We start from the raw sequence: 18,825 nt of genomic DNA, 5'->3' as shown, positions 1-18,825 counted from the left end.
CCCAACTAGGAGCCCCTTAGGGACCTACCTAACACATGGGAGAGTTCCCACACCATCAGCCAAAGTCTGCATAACCAGAAGGACCTGGCTAAGTCATTCCAGAGTAGGGGCCCACGTTTTTGGGATGGTAGGGAGGCAATTTCCCTTGTCCTACCAAGTCCTGTTGGAGACTGCACAAACTGCAGCGAGAGATAACATATGGCCTAGAGAATGACACGGGGGGACAAATTTTGTCCCCATCCCATCCCCACTCTGTCCCCATGGGCTCTAACCTCATCTGCAGAAGCCTTTAACAATTATGATTTTATATTTAAATCTTTTTCTTAAAGTATAAAAAGGAACAATATGCTGTGTAACTATTGTGTATAAATTACAAATAGAAAACAATAATAACAGCGAGCAGCTATAATAACCCTCCTCACCACCACCCTCTACCTTCCAACCCCAACAATAGCTGGTTTCTATTACCCCAAAGAATCCTAATCCACCCTGTTAAAATGTACAGGGGTACAAAATAGAACCCATTCTGTATGCCCTAGAGGGGAGAAATATGCCCTATGAAGCACTGTTATGATTTTTTAATCTGTGGATGAATAAGTCAACAACAATCTCAGGATTCAGTCTAGTCCTTCCTGCAATAGAAGATGACTTCTTAGAAAACATAATGGTAGCAGAATGTACAGGACCCCCATTCAAATGTTGCTAGTTGTGGTCAGCATGGATGGTTGCTTTTCCAAAAAAAAAAAAAAAAAAAAAATCAAAATATTCATTGGCTGCATCACTCAAACATAAGTAACAGTCCAGTTCATTAACAGGCTTCAAAGTAGAAAATGACACGGGGACAGTCTGTCCCTGTCCTCGTGGGCTCTGTCCCCATTCCCACCCCCGTGGGCTCTCTCCTCGCCCCATCCCCTAGTATGGCCCCACCAATGACTCGGGAACCTCAGCTGCACTCTGGGCGTCCCCCCCTCCAACCCTCCTGGGATCATTTCCGAAGTCAGAAATAGTCACAGGAAAGGTCCTCAGCTGATGGCTCCCACAGGCCATACAGCACCAGCCTGCCTGGACTCAACCACAGCTCAGGACTCCCCCAGCTCACTTCAGCAACAGGGTTTGGTTGTTTCTTTTTTTAATTAGCCTTATTCCCTTACCAGAGGAATAAAGCTAAGCCAGGCAGCCTTTTTTTTTAACCAATTGCCTGGAACTGGGGGGGGGGGGGGGGGGCAGATGGCATGGGGACAGCGTTTTTCACATCACAGAGATGGAGTGGATATCATTTCGACATTGAAATACCAGTGTATTCTATGTGCATCATACCTTTGTGTCTTTTTTCAGACTAGAAGAATCATTGCTGTAGAGGATTAGACTGCCCCAATTTGACTGCCCCTATCGGACCGACCGTTCACTTGTCTATTAGATTGTAAGCTCTTTGAGCAGGGACTGTCTCTCTTTGTTAAATTGTACAGCGCTGCGTAACCCTAGTAGCTAGGGTTACCATTCGTCCGGATTTCCCCGGACATGTCCTCTTTTTGAGGGCATGTCTGGGGCGTCCGGCGGATTTTGCCTGCACCCACGTTTGTCCGGATTTCTGGACAAACGTCGGCGCGGGTGCGGGCAGGCGCGTGCGTGTGGGCGGGCGATCGGCGCCGTGGTAACCCTACTCCCGTCCCCTCCCCTTCCTTACCATGTTCCCTGGTGGTCTAGTGACGTCTTCGAGGCAGGAAAGAGCCCCCTCTTTCCTGCCTGGAGCGCTGCCTCCCCTGTCTATCATCCTCCTCGGTCTGGCTGGGGATTCAAAATGGCCGCCGAGAGTTGAACTCTCGCGAGGCCACTTCAACTCTCGGTGGCCATTTTGAATCTCCAGCCAGACCGAGGAGGATGCAGCAGGCAAGGACAGGCAGCGCTCCGGGCAGGAAAGAGGGGGCTCTTTCCTGCCCTGAAGAGAAGACCCTACTAGACCACCAGGGCTAGATAGTAAGTGAGGGGGGGAACCATGTGACAGGGGGCGGGGAATAGAGGGGCGGAACGAGGACCCGAAGGGGGCGTGACATGTGTCCTCTTTTTCAGAGGACACAAAATGGTAACCCTACTAGTAGCGCTCTAGAAATGTTTAGTAGTAGTAGTAGTAGATTCCTAACACAGGTCCCACCCTTCCAGAAACAGGAAATGAGGGCGGGACCAGAGGCAGAGTTCAGACAGATGGGAAGGCAGTCTGTAGCGCCGCTTGCCTTCAATGCTGACGCCGGACCCCGAGTTTAAATTAGAGCCGGCACGCAGGAAGGCGAGGGGCTACCGGAGGACAGGTCCTGCTTGTACTTCGAGGGAGGGAGGGGGGGGCGTTGAACTCGGAGGGGAGTGGAAGGAGAGAGGGGGCAATTGTTTACTCACCTCCGGTGCCTGCTGCTGAGTTCCCTTCCCTCTCACTTCCTATTGGTCAGCCCTGTGACGTCATCCCCAGGGCAGACCAATCGGAACAGTGTTACGAACCCAAGCAGCCACACGGATGTGCAAATTATTATATAGAATGAGTTTATCTTGTTGGGCAGACTGGATGGACTGTACAGGTCTTTATCTGCCGTCATTTACTATGTTACTATGTAGTTACACTGTTATGCCAAGTAGGATGTACCGAAGCAGATCCCCCAAATGGCAGCCCTGTCAAAATCCGAATGGACCCTAGCAAACAAGCAAACAAGTTCAATATGTAGTGCTTGGCAAACTGGAGCAATGACCACATCACTGCTCTACAAATCTCTACAGGAGACAATACCAGGCCTCTACCCAGGAAATGGTCTAAGCCCGTGTGGAAAAGACCATTAAGCCCCAAGGCACTAGGTGATTCTTACAAATGTAAATGGCCTCAATAGCCACCTAGATCCATCTCGCCCCTCCTAGGGCCATGAAAAAGAACAAAGGTGATTAGAAAGGCAAAAATCCTGTGTCTCCTTCAAGTACCGTAGACCTGTCCTCCAGACATCCAGCTTGTGAAGCCTCCAGCCTACAGAAACAGAGCCCTCCCTCCACAAAGGACAAGCAAACTTCCCGATTTACATGGGACAGGCCACCTTAGGGGAAAAGGAAGGGACCAGCAAAGAGAAATGATCCTCTGCAATGGAAAGATATGGGTCCCAACAAGACAGAGCCTGCAACTTGGAAACTCTCTGAGTCGAGGTGATGGCAACCAGAAAGACCATCTTGAGATCAAGGTCTTTAATGGAGGTCGAATGCAGAGACTCATACAGGGCCTCAGCAAGCACTCAAAGAATCAAATTAAGGTCCCATGAGGGAAAGAAGGGAGGTATTAGGAGGCACAAATGCACCACAAACCTCAGGAAACCTGGCACATCCTCATGTAAGGCCAGGAAGATGCCCTACACCTTACCCCAAAAACTGGAAAAAGCAACCACCTGGACCCCCCTCAGGGAGCCCAGTGCCAGACTCTGGTCCAAACATTGCTGCAAGATGCTCAGAATATCAGGGACCTGAGCACTCAAAAGCGGGCAAAGAGTCTCACACACCAGGTTTCAAAAACCTTCCATACCCTGACGTAAGCCAGAGACATTGAGGACTTCCGCGAGTGGAGCAGTGTAGAAACCACCACACTAAGCGTCTCCTCTCAATGGCCAGACCGTAAGCCAGAAGGAATCCAGATCGTCCATTTCTTCCGGCCCTTGCTTGAGAAGGCCCCAACCTCTGAGCAAAGGAGAGAAGGTCACCCTCTAAGAGGTGCATGAGGTCTCGTACCACAGCCAGCAAAGCCAATCCAGAGCAACTAGCAAGACCAGAGAAGGATGATGTGCAATCCTGTGCAACAGATAACCTATCAGAGGCAAAGGAGGAAAGGCAGAGGGGTTCCTCCACTGGCCAAGGTTGAAGTAAGGCATCTATCCCTTGAGAGGCCAGTTTTTTTTCCAAAGATTGAAGAAAAACTCTGCTTTCACACTGACTGCAGAAGCCATCAGATCAAACCATGAAGCACCCCAGCAGTCAAGAATGAGCTAAAAGGCCTGTTGCCCGAGCTCCCACTCCCCGAAATGTAAGAGAAAGCAACTGAGAAAGTCCACATGAACATTTCTTTGCCCGCAATATGGACTACTGAGAGGGCCTGCAGGTGTCTACCTACTAACAGAGGCACACCGCTTCCAAGGCTTCTGCCCAACTGATAGCGCCTATCTGTCCATCGATACAAGACACCGTAGTAGCATTATCTCATATCATCCTGACTGCCTTCCCCCAAAAGGAGTGACAGAAATTCCAACAGGGCCAGGTGTACCACTCGGATCTCCAGATGATTGATGGACAGCCTGCCCCCTGCAGGGTCCAGGTATCCTGAGCCATGCAACCCAAGCAATGAGCTCCTGTTTTTATTTACCTCTTCTTATAGACCTCTTTCTGACTCCGTCACACGGGGGACTAAAGGTACTTATTTCATATAACAGATTCTGTATAGTTTCTCTGACCTCCATTGTCACCCAATCACAAGGTCTATTCTGGGGTGGCATTAGGAGCCGTAATTGAAAACTAATTCCCATAATTACTGCTTTCTGTTTGTTTTCTGGATCTAGATATACTCTGGGCCATTTATGTTCCCACATAAATCTTATTAAACATCTGTCTAAGTTTCTGCAAAGACTGAGTGTCACTTGTATATGATCTACCTTGTAGGCTAAATGTAAGGTAAAGAGAAGATAGAATCAATAAAAATAAAGACAGAGATAGGTTTAGATAGATAGATACATTTTATTTCTTACCCAAACACAGGTCTTCAAGTTGATACAAATACAGACATCAGATTCTGGTTTCAGCCGCACAGGGCTTCGCCGTCTGACAGAAGCTTCGGAGAAGACTCTCAAACTGAGCCAAAATCTCCCCTCTTTTATACTCTATCTTCTCCATAGAAGTGAATGGTGAGATACCTAGCTCCTAATATTTCGCAATTTCTGAGATCATACTTTCCCATGCGATCTGCTATCTGATGTACCCACCTCCTTCCGTTCTCAGCTACTGCTAATTATCAACATGTTTTGGGAAGCGTTGAGATAACACTCCCCAGCCAGGGAGACTTGCATCTGTGGTTACAAGCATCCACTTCAACATCCCCCCTTAGGAGCTGAACTGTCTCACCAGGAAAGACTGATTCTCAACAACTTGGGTAAAAGGGGCAGAGGATGGTGGAAATCCTGAGAAATTGGAGCCCATTGAGACAAGGCCCACTGTAGGGGTCGCATGTGAGCCCTCACCCAAGGAACCATCTACAGGGTTGCTGCCACACAGCCCAGGAGCTGTAAGTAGTCCAATACTGTGGGACTAGGAAGCTTGCACACTGTGCTCAAAACTTCTCTGCCTGGTCCTCTGGAAGGAACACCATCCCCTCGTCAGTGTCAAAGCAAACTCCCAGGTACTCCAGTGAGGGAATCGGGTGACTCTTGCTCCAATTCATGGCCCAGCCCAGGGTTTCCAACCGGGAGATGACTTGAGAAGTGGCCAGGTTGGCCTCCACTGCGGAGTCATAAGAACATAAGCGTTGCCATACTGGGACAGACTGAAGGTTCATCAAGCCCAGTATCCTGTAACAGTGGCCAATCCAGGTCACAAGTACCTGGCAATATTCCAAAGGAGTAAACCAGATTTTATGCTGGATTATCATAGAAATAAACAGTGGAATTTCCTATCCATTTCCCCCCCCCCCCCCCCCCCCCAAGTCCAGTCAGTTGTCCAGGTAAGGATGAACGGCTCATCCCCTGCTGGTGGTAACAAATGAACAGCCATCATCCACCATAACTTTGAAAAAAGTTGCAGACAGTTTTAGCCAAACCAAAGGGCAGGGCCTGAAACTGGTAATGCCCAATAACACAGAAGTGAAGATAATGCCTGTGATGATCTGCGATAGACCTCCATGTCAGGGATGTCAGGAACTTCCCAGGCTGAACCAAGGTGATCAATGACCTAAGTGTTTCCATGCGAAAATGCTGAACCCAAAGGCAGGCACCAACACTCCAAGTCCAGAATGGGACAGAAGAAATCACTCTTCTTGGAGGGCCACAAAGTAAACAGAATAAAGGCCCAGATCACACTATTCCCAAGGCACTGGCTCCATAGTGCCAGGCTCCACCAGGTGTGAGAGTAAGCACGACAGCTTTGTGCTTCTGCTCTGAGCCACCAGAATCCACTAGTACAAGGTGATGTGGACCCACTCACAGTTGGGACAACCTGCCCACCACTCACACCGAGGGACACAATGGACCGCTGGACCTCTGCCTATAGGGGCTGAAGGATCGGCTCTCCTGGGTAAAAGGCCTCCCTGAAGTGGAGACCCAGGTCGGATCACATTGGACTGGCCAAAAACAACCTGCAACATCTGGAAGTGGAGGACCACTAGGAACCATTTGGCCTCAGCTCAAGAAAACTAAGGGATCTAGCCTCCCCCATATCCTTCACTAACTTCTCCATAGCAAGTGCTCGCAACAGTTTAGTGTACTAAGAAGCTTCTTGAGGGCCACATCTACCACCTTGTGGTGAAGCCACAGCCAGCAACAGCCCACCAAAGCCAAGCATACAGCACATCCGCCAAGAAGGCTGCTCCAGACTCTAGGTGTGAAACTTCTGCAGACTCCCAACAGCTGCTGCAACCAGAGTCACAGACTGCTGCTTGAACACTGGATGCACCTACTGAAAAGACTAGGTGTAACTGCTGGTCCACCTACTTATCATGTAGCTCCCTAACGGCCAAACCACCCTGAACAGAGATAGTGGTCGCTTTAGTGTCTGCCATAATGAGAGCGTCTACCTTACGGCTCAACAAGAACTTCTCCACCTCCTCAGGAGCAAAGGAATAAAGGCGAGAGATCCTCTCAAGAACCCTGTCCAGGGTCTCCCACTATGCCAGCAGCACATAGGTATACACCTTATGAAGCAGAAAATGCTTTAGGGGCCCCACAAAGCCCTTCAAAGAGAGAATCCACCTCCTTGGGGACCGCCCTGGGAGAGACTTGAGGTTACAGAGACTCTTGGGATGCTCATCAATGAGATGAGTTTGTCACAACCGAAGAGCTGAATCTTATGGAATGGCTCCTCTTTCCATTGGAGTTGGGTCATCACTCTGTATTCGAGAGCCTCATAGTTAAAGAGACTGTCTTGCAGCTACCCCCAAAGCCATAGACTCAGCTGAAGCTTGCAGCAAATCATATAAAGCATCTGCCAAAAAGGCAGATTCCCATCTCAATCTTAGCCACTTTGGCATCTATGACAGTCAAATCATCCGAAGATCTATCCAGGATCTTCTCAGACCAGTGAAAGGAAGGTCTAGCTACCACTGAACCGCAAGTAGCTACCTGTCCTGCTAAAGCAGAAATATCAAAACTATTCTCCAACAAAGCCTTAATACGGTGATCCTGAACATCCTTAAACGCAGTGCTGCCATCCACAGAAACAGAATTCCTTTCAGTAACTGCCGAGACTATTGCATCCACAACCGGAGACTCCAGAAGGGATTTGTCCGAATCAGGACTGGATAGACACGAACCATAGACTTAGCGGGTCTAAAAGAGGGATCTAGTACATCCCACTGCTCCTGAATGATGTCCCCTATATCCTGATGCATAGGAAAGGTCTTGCCTGGCCTTTGAATGCCCTTCAATAGGAGATCCACCTTCCGTCCCTCTACAGCAGGGGGCTCCTCTTCCTCAGAATGCAAAGTAGTTGTCACGTCTGTGGTCGTGACCCCTCTCAGACTCACCTTTTTCCCGGCAGTCTGCTTCTGAGCTGGCTTCTGTCTGTTCTTCCTGAGTTTGTTCTGACTCTGTGTGCTGTTTCCCGTTCCAGACTTCAGCCCAGTCCAATCCAGATCTTCTGGCCTGCCAGACTTGCTTGGCTTGTTTGAGCCTGCACAGCACCCATAGCTGCCTTGTGATTGCTGCCAGCTGCTGCTGGGCTCATTAGCCATTTGGAAACTCTCTGCTTTGCCTTTGCATCACCTAAGGCCCTGGTATGTTGGGGTGCTGGTACACTTCGGCCAAGTCCAGTTTATAGTCTGTAATTCTTGCCTGATTCTAGTGTAGTCTTTGTGTAGCTTCTTGTTTTGTATTGCCTGTTTCCCAGTCTTGTTTCTTGTTTGTATGTCTTTGTCTAGTTCTTGGTTGCCTGTGTTTCTTATTCAGTGGCTGCCTGGCAGCTTTTAGTCCTGTCCCTTATCTCTCAGTGTTTGTTCCCTGTTTCAGTGGCTGCTTGCAGCTTTCAGTTCTGTCTCTTGTCTGAGAGCCCTAGTCTAGTATTCTGCCTAGCCTCCCTGTGTGTTCTAGTCCCTGTATGCTTCTGGGGTCCAGTTCCGGCCCTGTCCGGCAAGTCCTGCCGGCCACCTGCACCCAGGGGCTCAACTCCTGGGGAAGGGTGGCCGTACCTGTCAGAGTTCTGTCTTAGTCCTGTGTGGGGTAGTTTTGCCTACCACTGCCGCTCCTCGGCAGTGGCCCAAGGGCTCACGATCAGAGTTCCTGCTTTTGGAAAAGCCTGACAGAATGCAAAGGCCATGAGCCCAGCAAGATCACCCTACCTGCTGGGCCTACAGCCTAGAACTTCTGCTCTGGTTTCCTTTGTGAAGTTCGGGTCTGGTTTTAATATTGTTCCTGATCTTCTCATGACACTGGAGGAATATCGTAGAAAACATTTGTCTGATCCGCTCTTGAAGAAGCGGCCTGAAGCGTCAGCGGAGAGAAGCATATCCAGCAGCTTGGGCTCATGGAGAGCCCGGTTTCTGCCATTGATCCTAGGACCCTGCTCTGGGAATAACGCCACCTACTTGTCTCTGACCCTGCTCTGCGGGATACTCGGGAAGCTGCCATCGAAAGAAAGAGTAATGCGAATCCCGAGGTCCAGGTGTACCATCAGTCCATCCTGGGGACGCTCTCAGCCGAATTGCTCCGGAGTCCAAGCCGAGTTCCAGCTCCAGCCAAGCCACTGAGTCCATGCTGAGTTCCAGTTCCAGTCAAGCCCTGAGTCCTGTTCAAGTGGCGCTCCCACTCAAACCTCGGAGTCCAGTCCACAGGACGCTTCTAACCGAGCCTCCAATCCCAGTTCTAGTGGCGCTTCCACTCAAGCCTCGGAGTCCAGTCCGAGGGACGCTTCTAACCGAGCCTCCGATTCCTATCCGAGCAGCGCTTCTAACCGAGCCTCCAATCCCAGTTTAAGTGGCGCTTCCACTCAAGCCTCGGAGTCCAGTCTGAGTGAAGCTTCTGACCGAGCCTCTGATTCCAGTCCGAGTGACGCTTCCAACTGAGCCTTCGATTCCTGTTCAAGTGGCACTCCTAGCCGAGCCTTTGCAGAGTTTGAGTGCCAGCCAAGAGGATGCTGACTCCACTCCGAGTTTGAGTTCCAGCCAGGATGATGCTGAGTCCACTCCGAGTCACAGTTCTAGCCTAGATGCTGAGCCTAAGCCAAGTTCCAGCTCCAGTCAAGTTGCTGAGTCCAGGCCGAGTTCCCGGTCCAGCCAAGATGCCGAGTCCAAATTAAGTTTCAGATCCAGCCAAGTTGCTCAGTCCCAGCTAACCATGGTCCTGTGTTGAAGCTCCTCTGTAGGTTTCACCATTGTTACCCATGGAAACCTGAAAGCTTCCGTGGGGACACGGGAGCCTTGAGGGGGAGGTACTGTCACGTCTGTGGTCGTGACCCCTCTCAGACTCACCTTTTTTCCCGGCAGTCAGCTTCTGAGCTGGCGTCTGTCTGTTCTTCCTAAGTTTGTTCTGTCTCTATCTCTGTGTGCGGTTTCCCGTTCCAGACTTCAGCCCAGTCCAGTCCGGATCTTCCGGCCTGCCAGACTTGCTTGGCTTGTTTGAGCCTGCACAGCACCCATAGCTGCCTTGTGATTGCTGCAGCTGAATCTCAGCTGCTGCTGGGCTTATTAGCCATTTGGAAACTCTCTGCTTTGCCTTTGCATCGCCGAAGGCCCTGGTATGTTGTGGTGCAGGTGCACTTCTGCCTAATCCAGTTTATAGTCTGTAATTCTTGCCTGATTCTAGTGTAGTCTTTGTGTAGATTCTTGTTTTGTATTGCTTGTTTCCCAGTCTTGTTTCTTGTTTGTATGTCTCTGTCTAGTTCTTGGTTGCCTGTGTTTCTTAATCAGTGGCTGCCTGGCAGCTTTTAGTCCTGTCCCTTATTTCTCAGTGTTTGTTCCCTGTTTCAGTGGCTGCTTGCAGCTTTCAGTTCTGTCTCTTGTCTGAGAGCCCTAGTCTAGTATTCTGCCTAGCCTCCCTGTGTGTTCTAGTCCCTGTGTGTATCCTTCTGGGGTCCAGTTCCGGCCCTATCCAGCAAGTCCTGCCGGCTACCTGCACCAAGGGGCTCAACTCCTGGGGAAGGGTGGCTAAATGCAGGTGAAGTCTAGCCATCCCTGTCAGAGTTCTGTCTTAGTCCTGTGTGGGGTGGTTTTGCCTGCCACTGCCACTCCTCGGCAGTGGTCCAAGGGCTCATGATTCTAGTTCCTGCTTTTGGAAAAGCCTGACAGTAGTGGAAACCAAAGAAATTAGCTCCTGCAAATCTTCTTTGTGAAAAATTCTAATCATGGAAAGTCCTCCACCGGGAGGAGAGACTCAGCACCTGAGTGTACTTCACCAGAATCTTCAGCAACATGTCCTTCACTTAAAAATTCTTTTTCCTTGAGGGAGGGCATCTCCTGGTCTGGATCAGAACCCAGGTCCTCCTCCAGAGCCCATGACTCCCTAGATCTTTTGGCCGAGATCTGCTGACCTTCCGCAAACCTTCTCAAAGAAGCCAAAGGAGGGTCTTTTGCAAAAGAAAAGCCTTGTACATTTGCAGGACGCATTCAGGAGGAAAACCCCCTTCAGACCCTGCCAGAAGAACAGCTACACTCCCTGCAGGCTGCTGTGCCGAAAGAACTGGCAGAGAACAAGGCCGATCTGCTGACACAGACAGGGAAGGCAAGATGGTGGCGCTTCATGCCAAAACCGGAGCCACCAGCTTATCCTTCCCCATGGCCGAGTCTTTACCCCCTGAGGTTGCCACTATCGAGACTAAAGGCGTGGGACCTGCCTCCAGAGAAATTTCCAAAGAGGTACAATATTTACAGCAGCCGCTCACTCCCAGACCCCGCCACTGACACACTGCACAGTGGCAGAGTTTCTCTGTCATGGCGGCAAGAAGCAGCGGTGTGGCTTCCTCTGCTTTTTGTCTGTTTGATTTTTATTTTTTTAAACTCCTCAATGCCAGAGCCAGCAACGAGAGAAACTGAGGCCAGCCACTACAAGGGGAGGCAAGGGGGCTGCCTTGTTCACTTGCACCTCAATCAGCTGTTCGTTTTTGGTTTTGTATTTTAAGCGGCTGCCTTGTCCTCTCTTAAACAGTTCTTCCCCCGAAGAGACCGAGGCAATTATTACAAAAAGCAGCGAATCTTACTGCAAAAGGGATTACTTGAGGGGGAGGGACCCAGCCACCTGAGTGACACCCCCGAGGCTGACAGATACCCCCACAGGCCTCAGCCTCCACAATCAGGTAACCGGATGAACAGAAGATGAGGAAAAATACACCAGCAGGAAGAAAAATCTTGCAGTCTTTAAAGTATCAGCTGTTTACCATAGACAAAGAAGAAAATAGCATAAAATAAGGAGACTGAAAGGCTAACCACCTTCCATCTGCTGGAGACTGAGAATACTGGATCTGTCTCTAACTGGCAGGGGCTCTTATTGGCTCTCTCTAGAGTCAGAGTTCTCAGTCTCCACCTGCTGGAAGGCGTACATAACCCATCAGTCACACAGTCAGGCGGGACACTCATTCGCCTCAACAAGGAGTCTGACTGAGGCCACAACGTAGGAGGGAGCCCCCCCAAGGTAAACATCAACCACCAGCCAAGAGCCATGGCACAAGGCGCAGAGAGTCTAGCCCAGTGGTTCTCAAACCTGTTCTAGGAGACCACCCGCCAGCTGAGTTTTCAGGATACCTTAATGAATATACATAAGGCAGACCTGCATATAATGGAAGTGACAAATATGCAACTCTCTCTCATGCATATTTATTAGGGCAGAGGTTTTCAACCCAGTCCTTGGGGCACACCCAGCCAATTAGGGTTTTCGGGATATCCCCGAGGACTGGGTTGAAAAACTCTTAATTAGGGATACCTGAAAACACAACTAGCTGGTGGTCCCCCAGGACGTTTGAGAAACACCAGTCTAGCCCACCAGAAAAAAAAATCCTCCACTAACCCACCTGCACCATCTGTTGAAGGCAAAAAAATACTAGAAGGTTCCAGGCTGCACTAGAGAATGACACGGGGACAAAGTCTGTCCCCATCCGCACCCTGTCCCTGCAAGAGTACAAAATTTCATTCATGCAAAAGGTGAACAATTATCTTATAATGGAACTAGTGCAGTGGAATTTCAGTTTGTGGGGATGGGGACAAACTTTGTCCCCATTGTCATTCTCTAGGCTACATCTCTCTTTATAGCGATGTCATCAGAAGCTTTGAGTTCTATGCCTCCATCTGCTGGTAAAGGGACATAACTCATAGTTCTAGACTGGTCTAGCATAAGAAAGTACTTTTTTTCTATTTAGATAACTATTTTATTCAATATCCCATGCAAATCACTTCCAATGTGTGACTAGTGACTAATCGTGTGTGTGGAATTAGTGGGGGGAGGGTTATTTATTTAAAAAATTATATTCCACTCTATCCATAGTCTTCAAGGTGAAGTACAACAAACACAGGCATAAGAAGATGTAATACATAACAACTAAGTCATTTACAAACTCAACCTAAACAAGACAGAAATACAGAAGTGTTGTATTGATGTGGTATTTGCCTAACTCTCACACAGATTCAAGATATTTGAAAATCACTTTCATATTCCAAATTAAAGCACACCTCTACACAGAATAAGATAAAGTCATTCATTAATTGGCAATTCCCATACTTAATATGGCTTTGGAATTGTACAGTGACTTAAAAATCTTGAAACACTAGATGTGTAAATAAGACTCCACCATGCCCATGAGGTCATTTATAAGATTCAGTGTGTGACTAGACTGTACACTCCAAATCAAAGGAGGAACTGGTCTCACAGGGATTGATTATACATATAGAACTGCTATTGTAAGCCTCGCATCCTATTAAACAGCTTCACTTGATCCAAATATGCAAAAAAGTACTGATGATGGCATCCAGAATCCATCATCATCATTAAGCTTTCCAAACATTCCAATAGAAATAAAGTTTAAAAAAGAAAAAGGGCAAAAAGCCCTAAAAATTGCAGAAGCATTCCAACCAGAGCAAGGAGAACAGCTGCCCTAGGTCAATGCTTCCCCGGTCGGTCCTTGAGTACTCCTTGGAGGAGAACTGCAGGAGCAGAGGACAGGAACACACTACATATAAATCCACCAAGGAAAAGGGACGTAGTATAGCCAGCAAAGCTGTTCTGGAAAAAAAAAAAAACACAGAAGGACGACTGGATGAAATACAACACTTTATTCTTTACAAGGACCCAACACTGCACCATGTTTCGACTAAAGTGTCTGCCTCAGGGTCTAAAAACAATAATGAATACCTTGAGTTTAGCTAACCATCAAATTATCCCAACTGACTGTACCACGCATCATGTTGACACCATATATCTGCTCCTGATCCCTCTGCTATATAAAAGCCATATTGTAGAAAATCTTTAGCATCATATCTATTCTGAATGTTATAATGCATGCTTATTAGGTGTATCATTAGTATTATTCATTGTATTATCTCTCTGGTATTTGAATTTCAGTGCTGTTGAATGCGTATATTTTTGATACTGTTTCTTAGCAGTTCTATTATTAGGTTTCAATTTGTTTTCAAGTTTACCTCATTTATTGTATTTATGTTTATTCTTGGTTATTGTACTATTGTTATGCTGTTAAAATTGTAAGCTTTATGTTAAACTATATCTGCTGTACACCAACTCCCCCACTTCCATCAATTAATTAGCTTTCAGGTCCGTAACCCGCAGCCCTCTCCCCCCATGATTTTGATAAATTTAACTCAACCATCATGATCATCACACACAAAAAAAGTGACTAGTAGAAAGAAGGCAGGTTACAACTTACAGTACACGCTGATACTTTTAGTTGGTGTAGCTAGAAGGCAGGTTACAACTTACAGTACACGCTGATACTTTGTTGGTGTAGCTATCAGGACCTGTTTTCACTTTGACTGTAGTTGCTCTTTACGGCCCCAAAAAGCTGCTGCTTGAGGTACCTGCCTAGTCTTGCCTTACAACCCAAAAGTAAGGGGAAGGTATTTTATATAAAAATGTGAGGAAATTAAATATAAACCATAATATTACAAATATAAACATCACTAATTGTGGACAGTCAGTGATTTTTATAGTGGTGGGATATTTTGGGGAAAAAAAAAGAATTTTTGGAATAGTTGTGGACACTTTTTGGTTAGTGTGATTATTACAAAGTGTATGTGGTTATTTTTACAAAGGTGCAGTAGGGCTACCACACAGGTAGCGAGCACCAAATCAGCCCTCCTGGGGTAGCACAGGAGCTCAGTGGTAGTTCCAAAGGTGGCACATGCAGTTTCCCAAGATAGAAAATAATTTTCTATTTTCTACCGCAGGGGGTGTTCCCAGCACTAATCGTAGCGTGGCCACATTGCCATGTTCTGCCCGATTACCATGGGGTTAGTGCATAAGCCCTTACTGCCAAGTAAATAGGAGGCGGTAAACACAAATTTTGGACTTAGCACCTGGCCATTATTGCCAATATAGAAATTTGGCTTTTTGGCAGACACGCTAAGAGGTGGCCTGAGCATGCAGGGAAAAAAAAGAAAGAAAAATCACGCGCTAAAAATAGCGCAGGCCACTTTTTAGCATGCCTTTATAAAAGGGTCTATGTACAGGCATTTTCCACCAGCTTTTTAGGGGCACACTCAAAAATATTTTTTCAGATAGCGTTTTAAGATGGTATGATAAACCTCACTAGCAGAATGCAATTAGAAAACTCCTATATAATAATTTGCACCTCTGTCTTGCTGCCTGGGTTCTTAACACAGTTCCGATTGGTCCTACCTGGGGATGACGTCACAGGGCGGACCAATGGAAAGCGAGAGGGAAGGGAACCCAGCAACAGGCACTGGAGGTGAGTAAACAATCGCCCCCTCCCTCCCCCCCTGTCGATTTGCAGGATGCCCCCCTCTCCTCCCTCCCTTGAAGTGCAAGCAGGACCTATCCTCTGGTAGCCCCTCGTCTTCCTGCAGTCCGGCTCTAATTTAAACATTGTTACCTCGGGGTCCGGCGTTAGCATTGAAGGCGAGCGGCGCTTCACACTGCCTTCCCATCCGTCTGAGCTCTGCCTCTGGTCCCGCCCTTCCAGAAACAGGAAATGAGGCCGGGCCCAGAGGCAGAGCTCAGACAGATGGGAAGGCGGTCTGTAGCGCCGCCCGCCTTCAATGCTGACGCCAGACCCCGAGGGAACCATGTTTAAATTAGAGCTGTCACGCAGGAAGGCGAGGGGCTGCCGGAGGACAGGTCCTGCTTGCACTTCGAGGGAGGGAGGAGGGAGGCGTCCTGCAGCTTGAAGGGGAGGTGGGCGTGGAACTCGAAGGGCAGAGGAGGGGGTCTGCAACTCGAAGGGGAGGGGGCCTGCAACTCGGAGATGGAGGGAGGGGGGCTAGAATTCGGACAACAGAGACGGAGGGAGGGAGGGAGTGAGTGTGGAACCTTGCTAGCACCCGTTTCATTCCTCTACGAAATGGGCCTCTTACTAGTTTTTAATAATCCTGAGCCAACCCCGATTTCAACCAGAAGGAAGGAGTAAAAATCTAATAATACAGAAGGGAAGGAGACAACTTTATGAGAGGAACTAAAAGCAATGGATGACATAGAGGCATATTTTCAAAGCACTTAGCCTTCCAAAGTTCCATAGGTTTCTATGGAACTTTGGAAGGCTAAGTGCTTTGAAAATATGCCTCATACTGATATTTGCAGCCCAGGACAGTAGATTATGGATGAGGTGGTTTACAGCAAGCACAGAAAAAATGGGGAAAAAATAAATGTATGTAGAGTCTATAAGAAAAAGCTAGAAACAGTTACTCATTTCTTAGCTGGCTGCAAAGTTCTGAGGGCAAAACATTTCTGTACAGAAAGGCACAATAAGTTGCCACTGGAAACTTTGTAAACATTACAGCACAGCTGAACCAAAAAGCATTAGGGGTCATAACCCTCAGAGAATTATGGAGAACGTGGAGATTATAATCACCTGGGACAATCCAATTCCAACCGATAAAAAGCTTTGTGCAAGCAAACCAAAGTAGTGAGGCCTGCAAGGCATTGATTATAGAGGTGTCAGTCCTAAGCAGTTACCAGGCAGACAGGAAAGATCCCTGAATACCAAAAAAAATGCAGTCCAAGACCAAAGAATATACAGAGACATTTCCCATTGTAGTTGGAGCCACAGGCTTCATTACAAAGAATTTTCAAGCGCTCCTTGATATGGTTGCCTTATACAAGTTGCGTCTTACGACAAAAGAAAACTCTCTTTGGCAGATACAAGTACTAAGGCAAACTTTTTTTTTTTTTTTTTAATGCAGCTCATACTCCTCCTACCCTGGATTAAGAGTGAGGTTCATTACTGCCATCAGTATGTTCAAAACTAACGCCTTAGAGACACTGCCTCCACAATTTTTCACCAGTTCTAACCTCACACACAGTCAGAAACAAACTGAGAACCGTCTTGAGCCAATAGGAGGTCTTTTACTAAGCCTCAGTAGCGTTTTTAGGTCGGCGACAGAAATCAGCTGGCGGTAAACGCCGAGACACCCTTAGAAATATAATGGGGCAAGTCGGCGTTTACCGCCAGCTGACTTCTACCGCGGCTTAGTAAAAGATTTCCACAGTGAATTTTGTTGCGAGGGGAGAGGCCCAAAAGGAATTTCTGCCCCAGAATCTTCAGTCGTTGCATGTGGAGCTATATACTAATAGTACGAGAGTTAGAAGGGTGCCAGGGGTGGACTGTAAAGAATTGCTCACACACAACTACTGCTTTTTAAAGATGCGACTACATCGATATTCGGTAAAGCCTAAGGAAGAGGAGGGCAGTCTGATATAACTACAAAATATTTCTCTCATAAACCATAAAAATAAACATGAACGACCAAACTATACACTGCCCTGGAGACCGGGAACCAATCTCGGATCATTTTGTGGCAGTCAGGTCAGGTGTAGGCTCAGCCGGATTTACAGCGACCTTCTGCAGGCTCCCACATCCTTCCAAAATCACACGAACACTCTCCCTCTCTCATACTCTTACCCTGTCACTGGCTTCTTCCACTCGGACCGCCGGTTCTCCTGCTCCGGCTGCTATCGCTGCCGCGGCCCTCTTCCTAAGCGCCATCGCCATACCCAAGGAGCCACAGCTTAACAAACCCCTTCCCTCCGATAACCTTAATGCTAATTTCCCCCTCAGTCAGTATCCCGGCAGAGACGCCACCGCCCCCAACACCGAACACGGCAGCGCCTTCGAGCCTAAGACTAAGCCTCCGCCCCGAGACATGCACGCGCGCCGAATGACAGGTAACGGCGGCGGCTGTAGCAACACAGAACGAGCCCAGGTGTACGTCCCAACACAGCCGCCCCAGCCCCACGTGATCTCCGAGTGGCCTCCACAGGCACACCCTCTGCTGCTTCACAGAGAGGAGCTCGCGCAGCCCCACAGACACACCCATACCTTTAACTAGCACGCGACCGATTGCACAGCAAGAAGAACTGTTTCCGCTCTGGAGGACCTGAAATAATGGAATCCCAACAGCGGCGCTGGCTTTTATGGGCAAGAAGAAACGTTGTAAAGCGTGATCTGGTGTGGCCAGACCTGAGCAGGTGTTTGTCTGTCGACTTTCTCCGAGTCTCCTGCATTGGCTAGGCTAAGGGAGGAACGGTGATGCCTTGTGGTACCTACCAGACAGGTCCAGAATCAATGGGTTACTCAAGAAGCAGGTGGGAGACAGAGACCAATCATTTGCAAGCTTTACCCTCTAAAGGGCACTGTGCAGTCCCAGCACAGTAGTATTTCTCTGCTTGGCTCTAAAGACAAACTCTTACAATAAAAACATTTCAGGTAGGAAGCTATAATTGTGCTTTGTGTGACTCATTCCCCTCTCCAAACCCCTTCCCCCAAGTCCCCCTCCCCAGAAGAATCTCCCTAAATGAGATTCTTACAGGATCAGCAGCCTAGAACCTTGGAAAGGTCCTACACTTTATCTTTTATTAAATGTAGCAACAACAATTGCACAGGATACTCAAGGTAAGGTTGTACCATGGAGCAAATACAGAGAGGCATTATACTATTCTTTGTTTTACTCTCTGTTCTTTTTTCTAATAATTCCTGACATTCAATTTGCTTTTTTTGTCTGCAGCTGATGTTTTCTGGGGTGGTGACCCAGCTGAACTTTTTGTCAGTAAAGTGCCCAGTAAAATAGTGGAAACTATTATAAGGAATAAAATTATGGAACATAAATAAACATGGTTTAATGGGACAGAGTCAGCGTAATTTCAGCCAAGAGACCTCTTGCCTCACCAGTTTGCTTAATTTCTTTGAAGGTGTGAATAAACATGTGGATAAAGGTGAGTCATTTTATATAGTGTATCTAGATTTTCCGAAAGGTTTTGACAACATTCCTCATGAGAGACTCCTGAGAAAATTAAAGAGTTATGGGATAGGATGCAATGTTCTGGTGTGGATTAGAAATGGTTATTAAACAGAAAATAGAGGATAGCCCTTTCTCTCATTGAAGGAGGGTGAATAGTGGAGTGCCACATGGATCTGTACTGGGATTGGTGCTCTTTAACATATTTATAAATG

At 47.8% G+C, this 18,825-nt stretch overlaps 1 protein-coding gene across 4 annotated transcripts in view; it reads right to left on the bottom strand.

Moving 5' to 3' along the window:
• CDS1 (CDP-diacylglycerol synthase 1) overlaps positions 1-17,871 on the bottom strand; it is a 447,836-nt gene extending 429,965 nt beyond the window's left edge. For 2 of the 4 annotated variants that reach the window (XM_030190592.1, XM_030190591.1), the window contains exon 1: positions 17,695-17,871. Coding sequence is in view for 2 of the 4 variants with exons in the window: in XM_030190589.1 (XP_030046449.1) it covers positions 17,278-17,367 (90 nt within the window). In the remaining 2 variants the exon portion in view is untranslated. Of the gene's footprint in view, positions 1-17,277; positions 17,573-17,694 lie in introns of those variants that run through there. The other 2 variants (XM_030190589.1, XM_030190590.1) reach the window with 1 other exon arrangement.
• Positions 17,872-18,825: the final 954 nt, after the last annotated feature.

Source organism: Microcaecilia unicolor, chromosome 2 (genome assembly GCF_901765095.1).
Source record: "Microcaecilia unicolor chromosome 2, aMicUni1.1, whole genome shotgun sequence".
NCBI lineage: Eukaryota > Metazoa > Chordata > Amphibia > Gymnophiona > Siphonopidae > Microcaecilia > Microcaecilia unicolor.
Note: the sequence above shows the minus strand (reverse complement) of the source record. Positions and strands in the feature narration are given on the sequence as shown.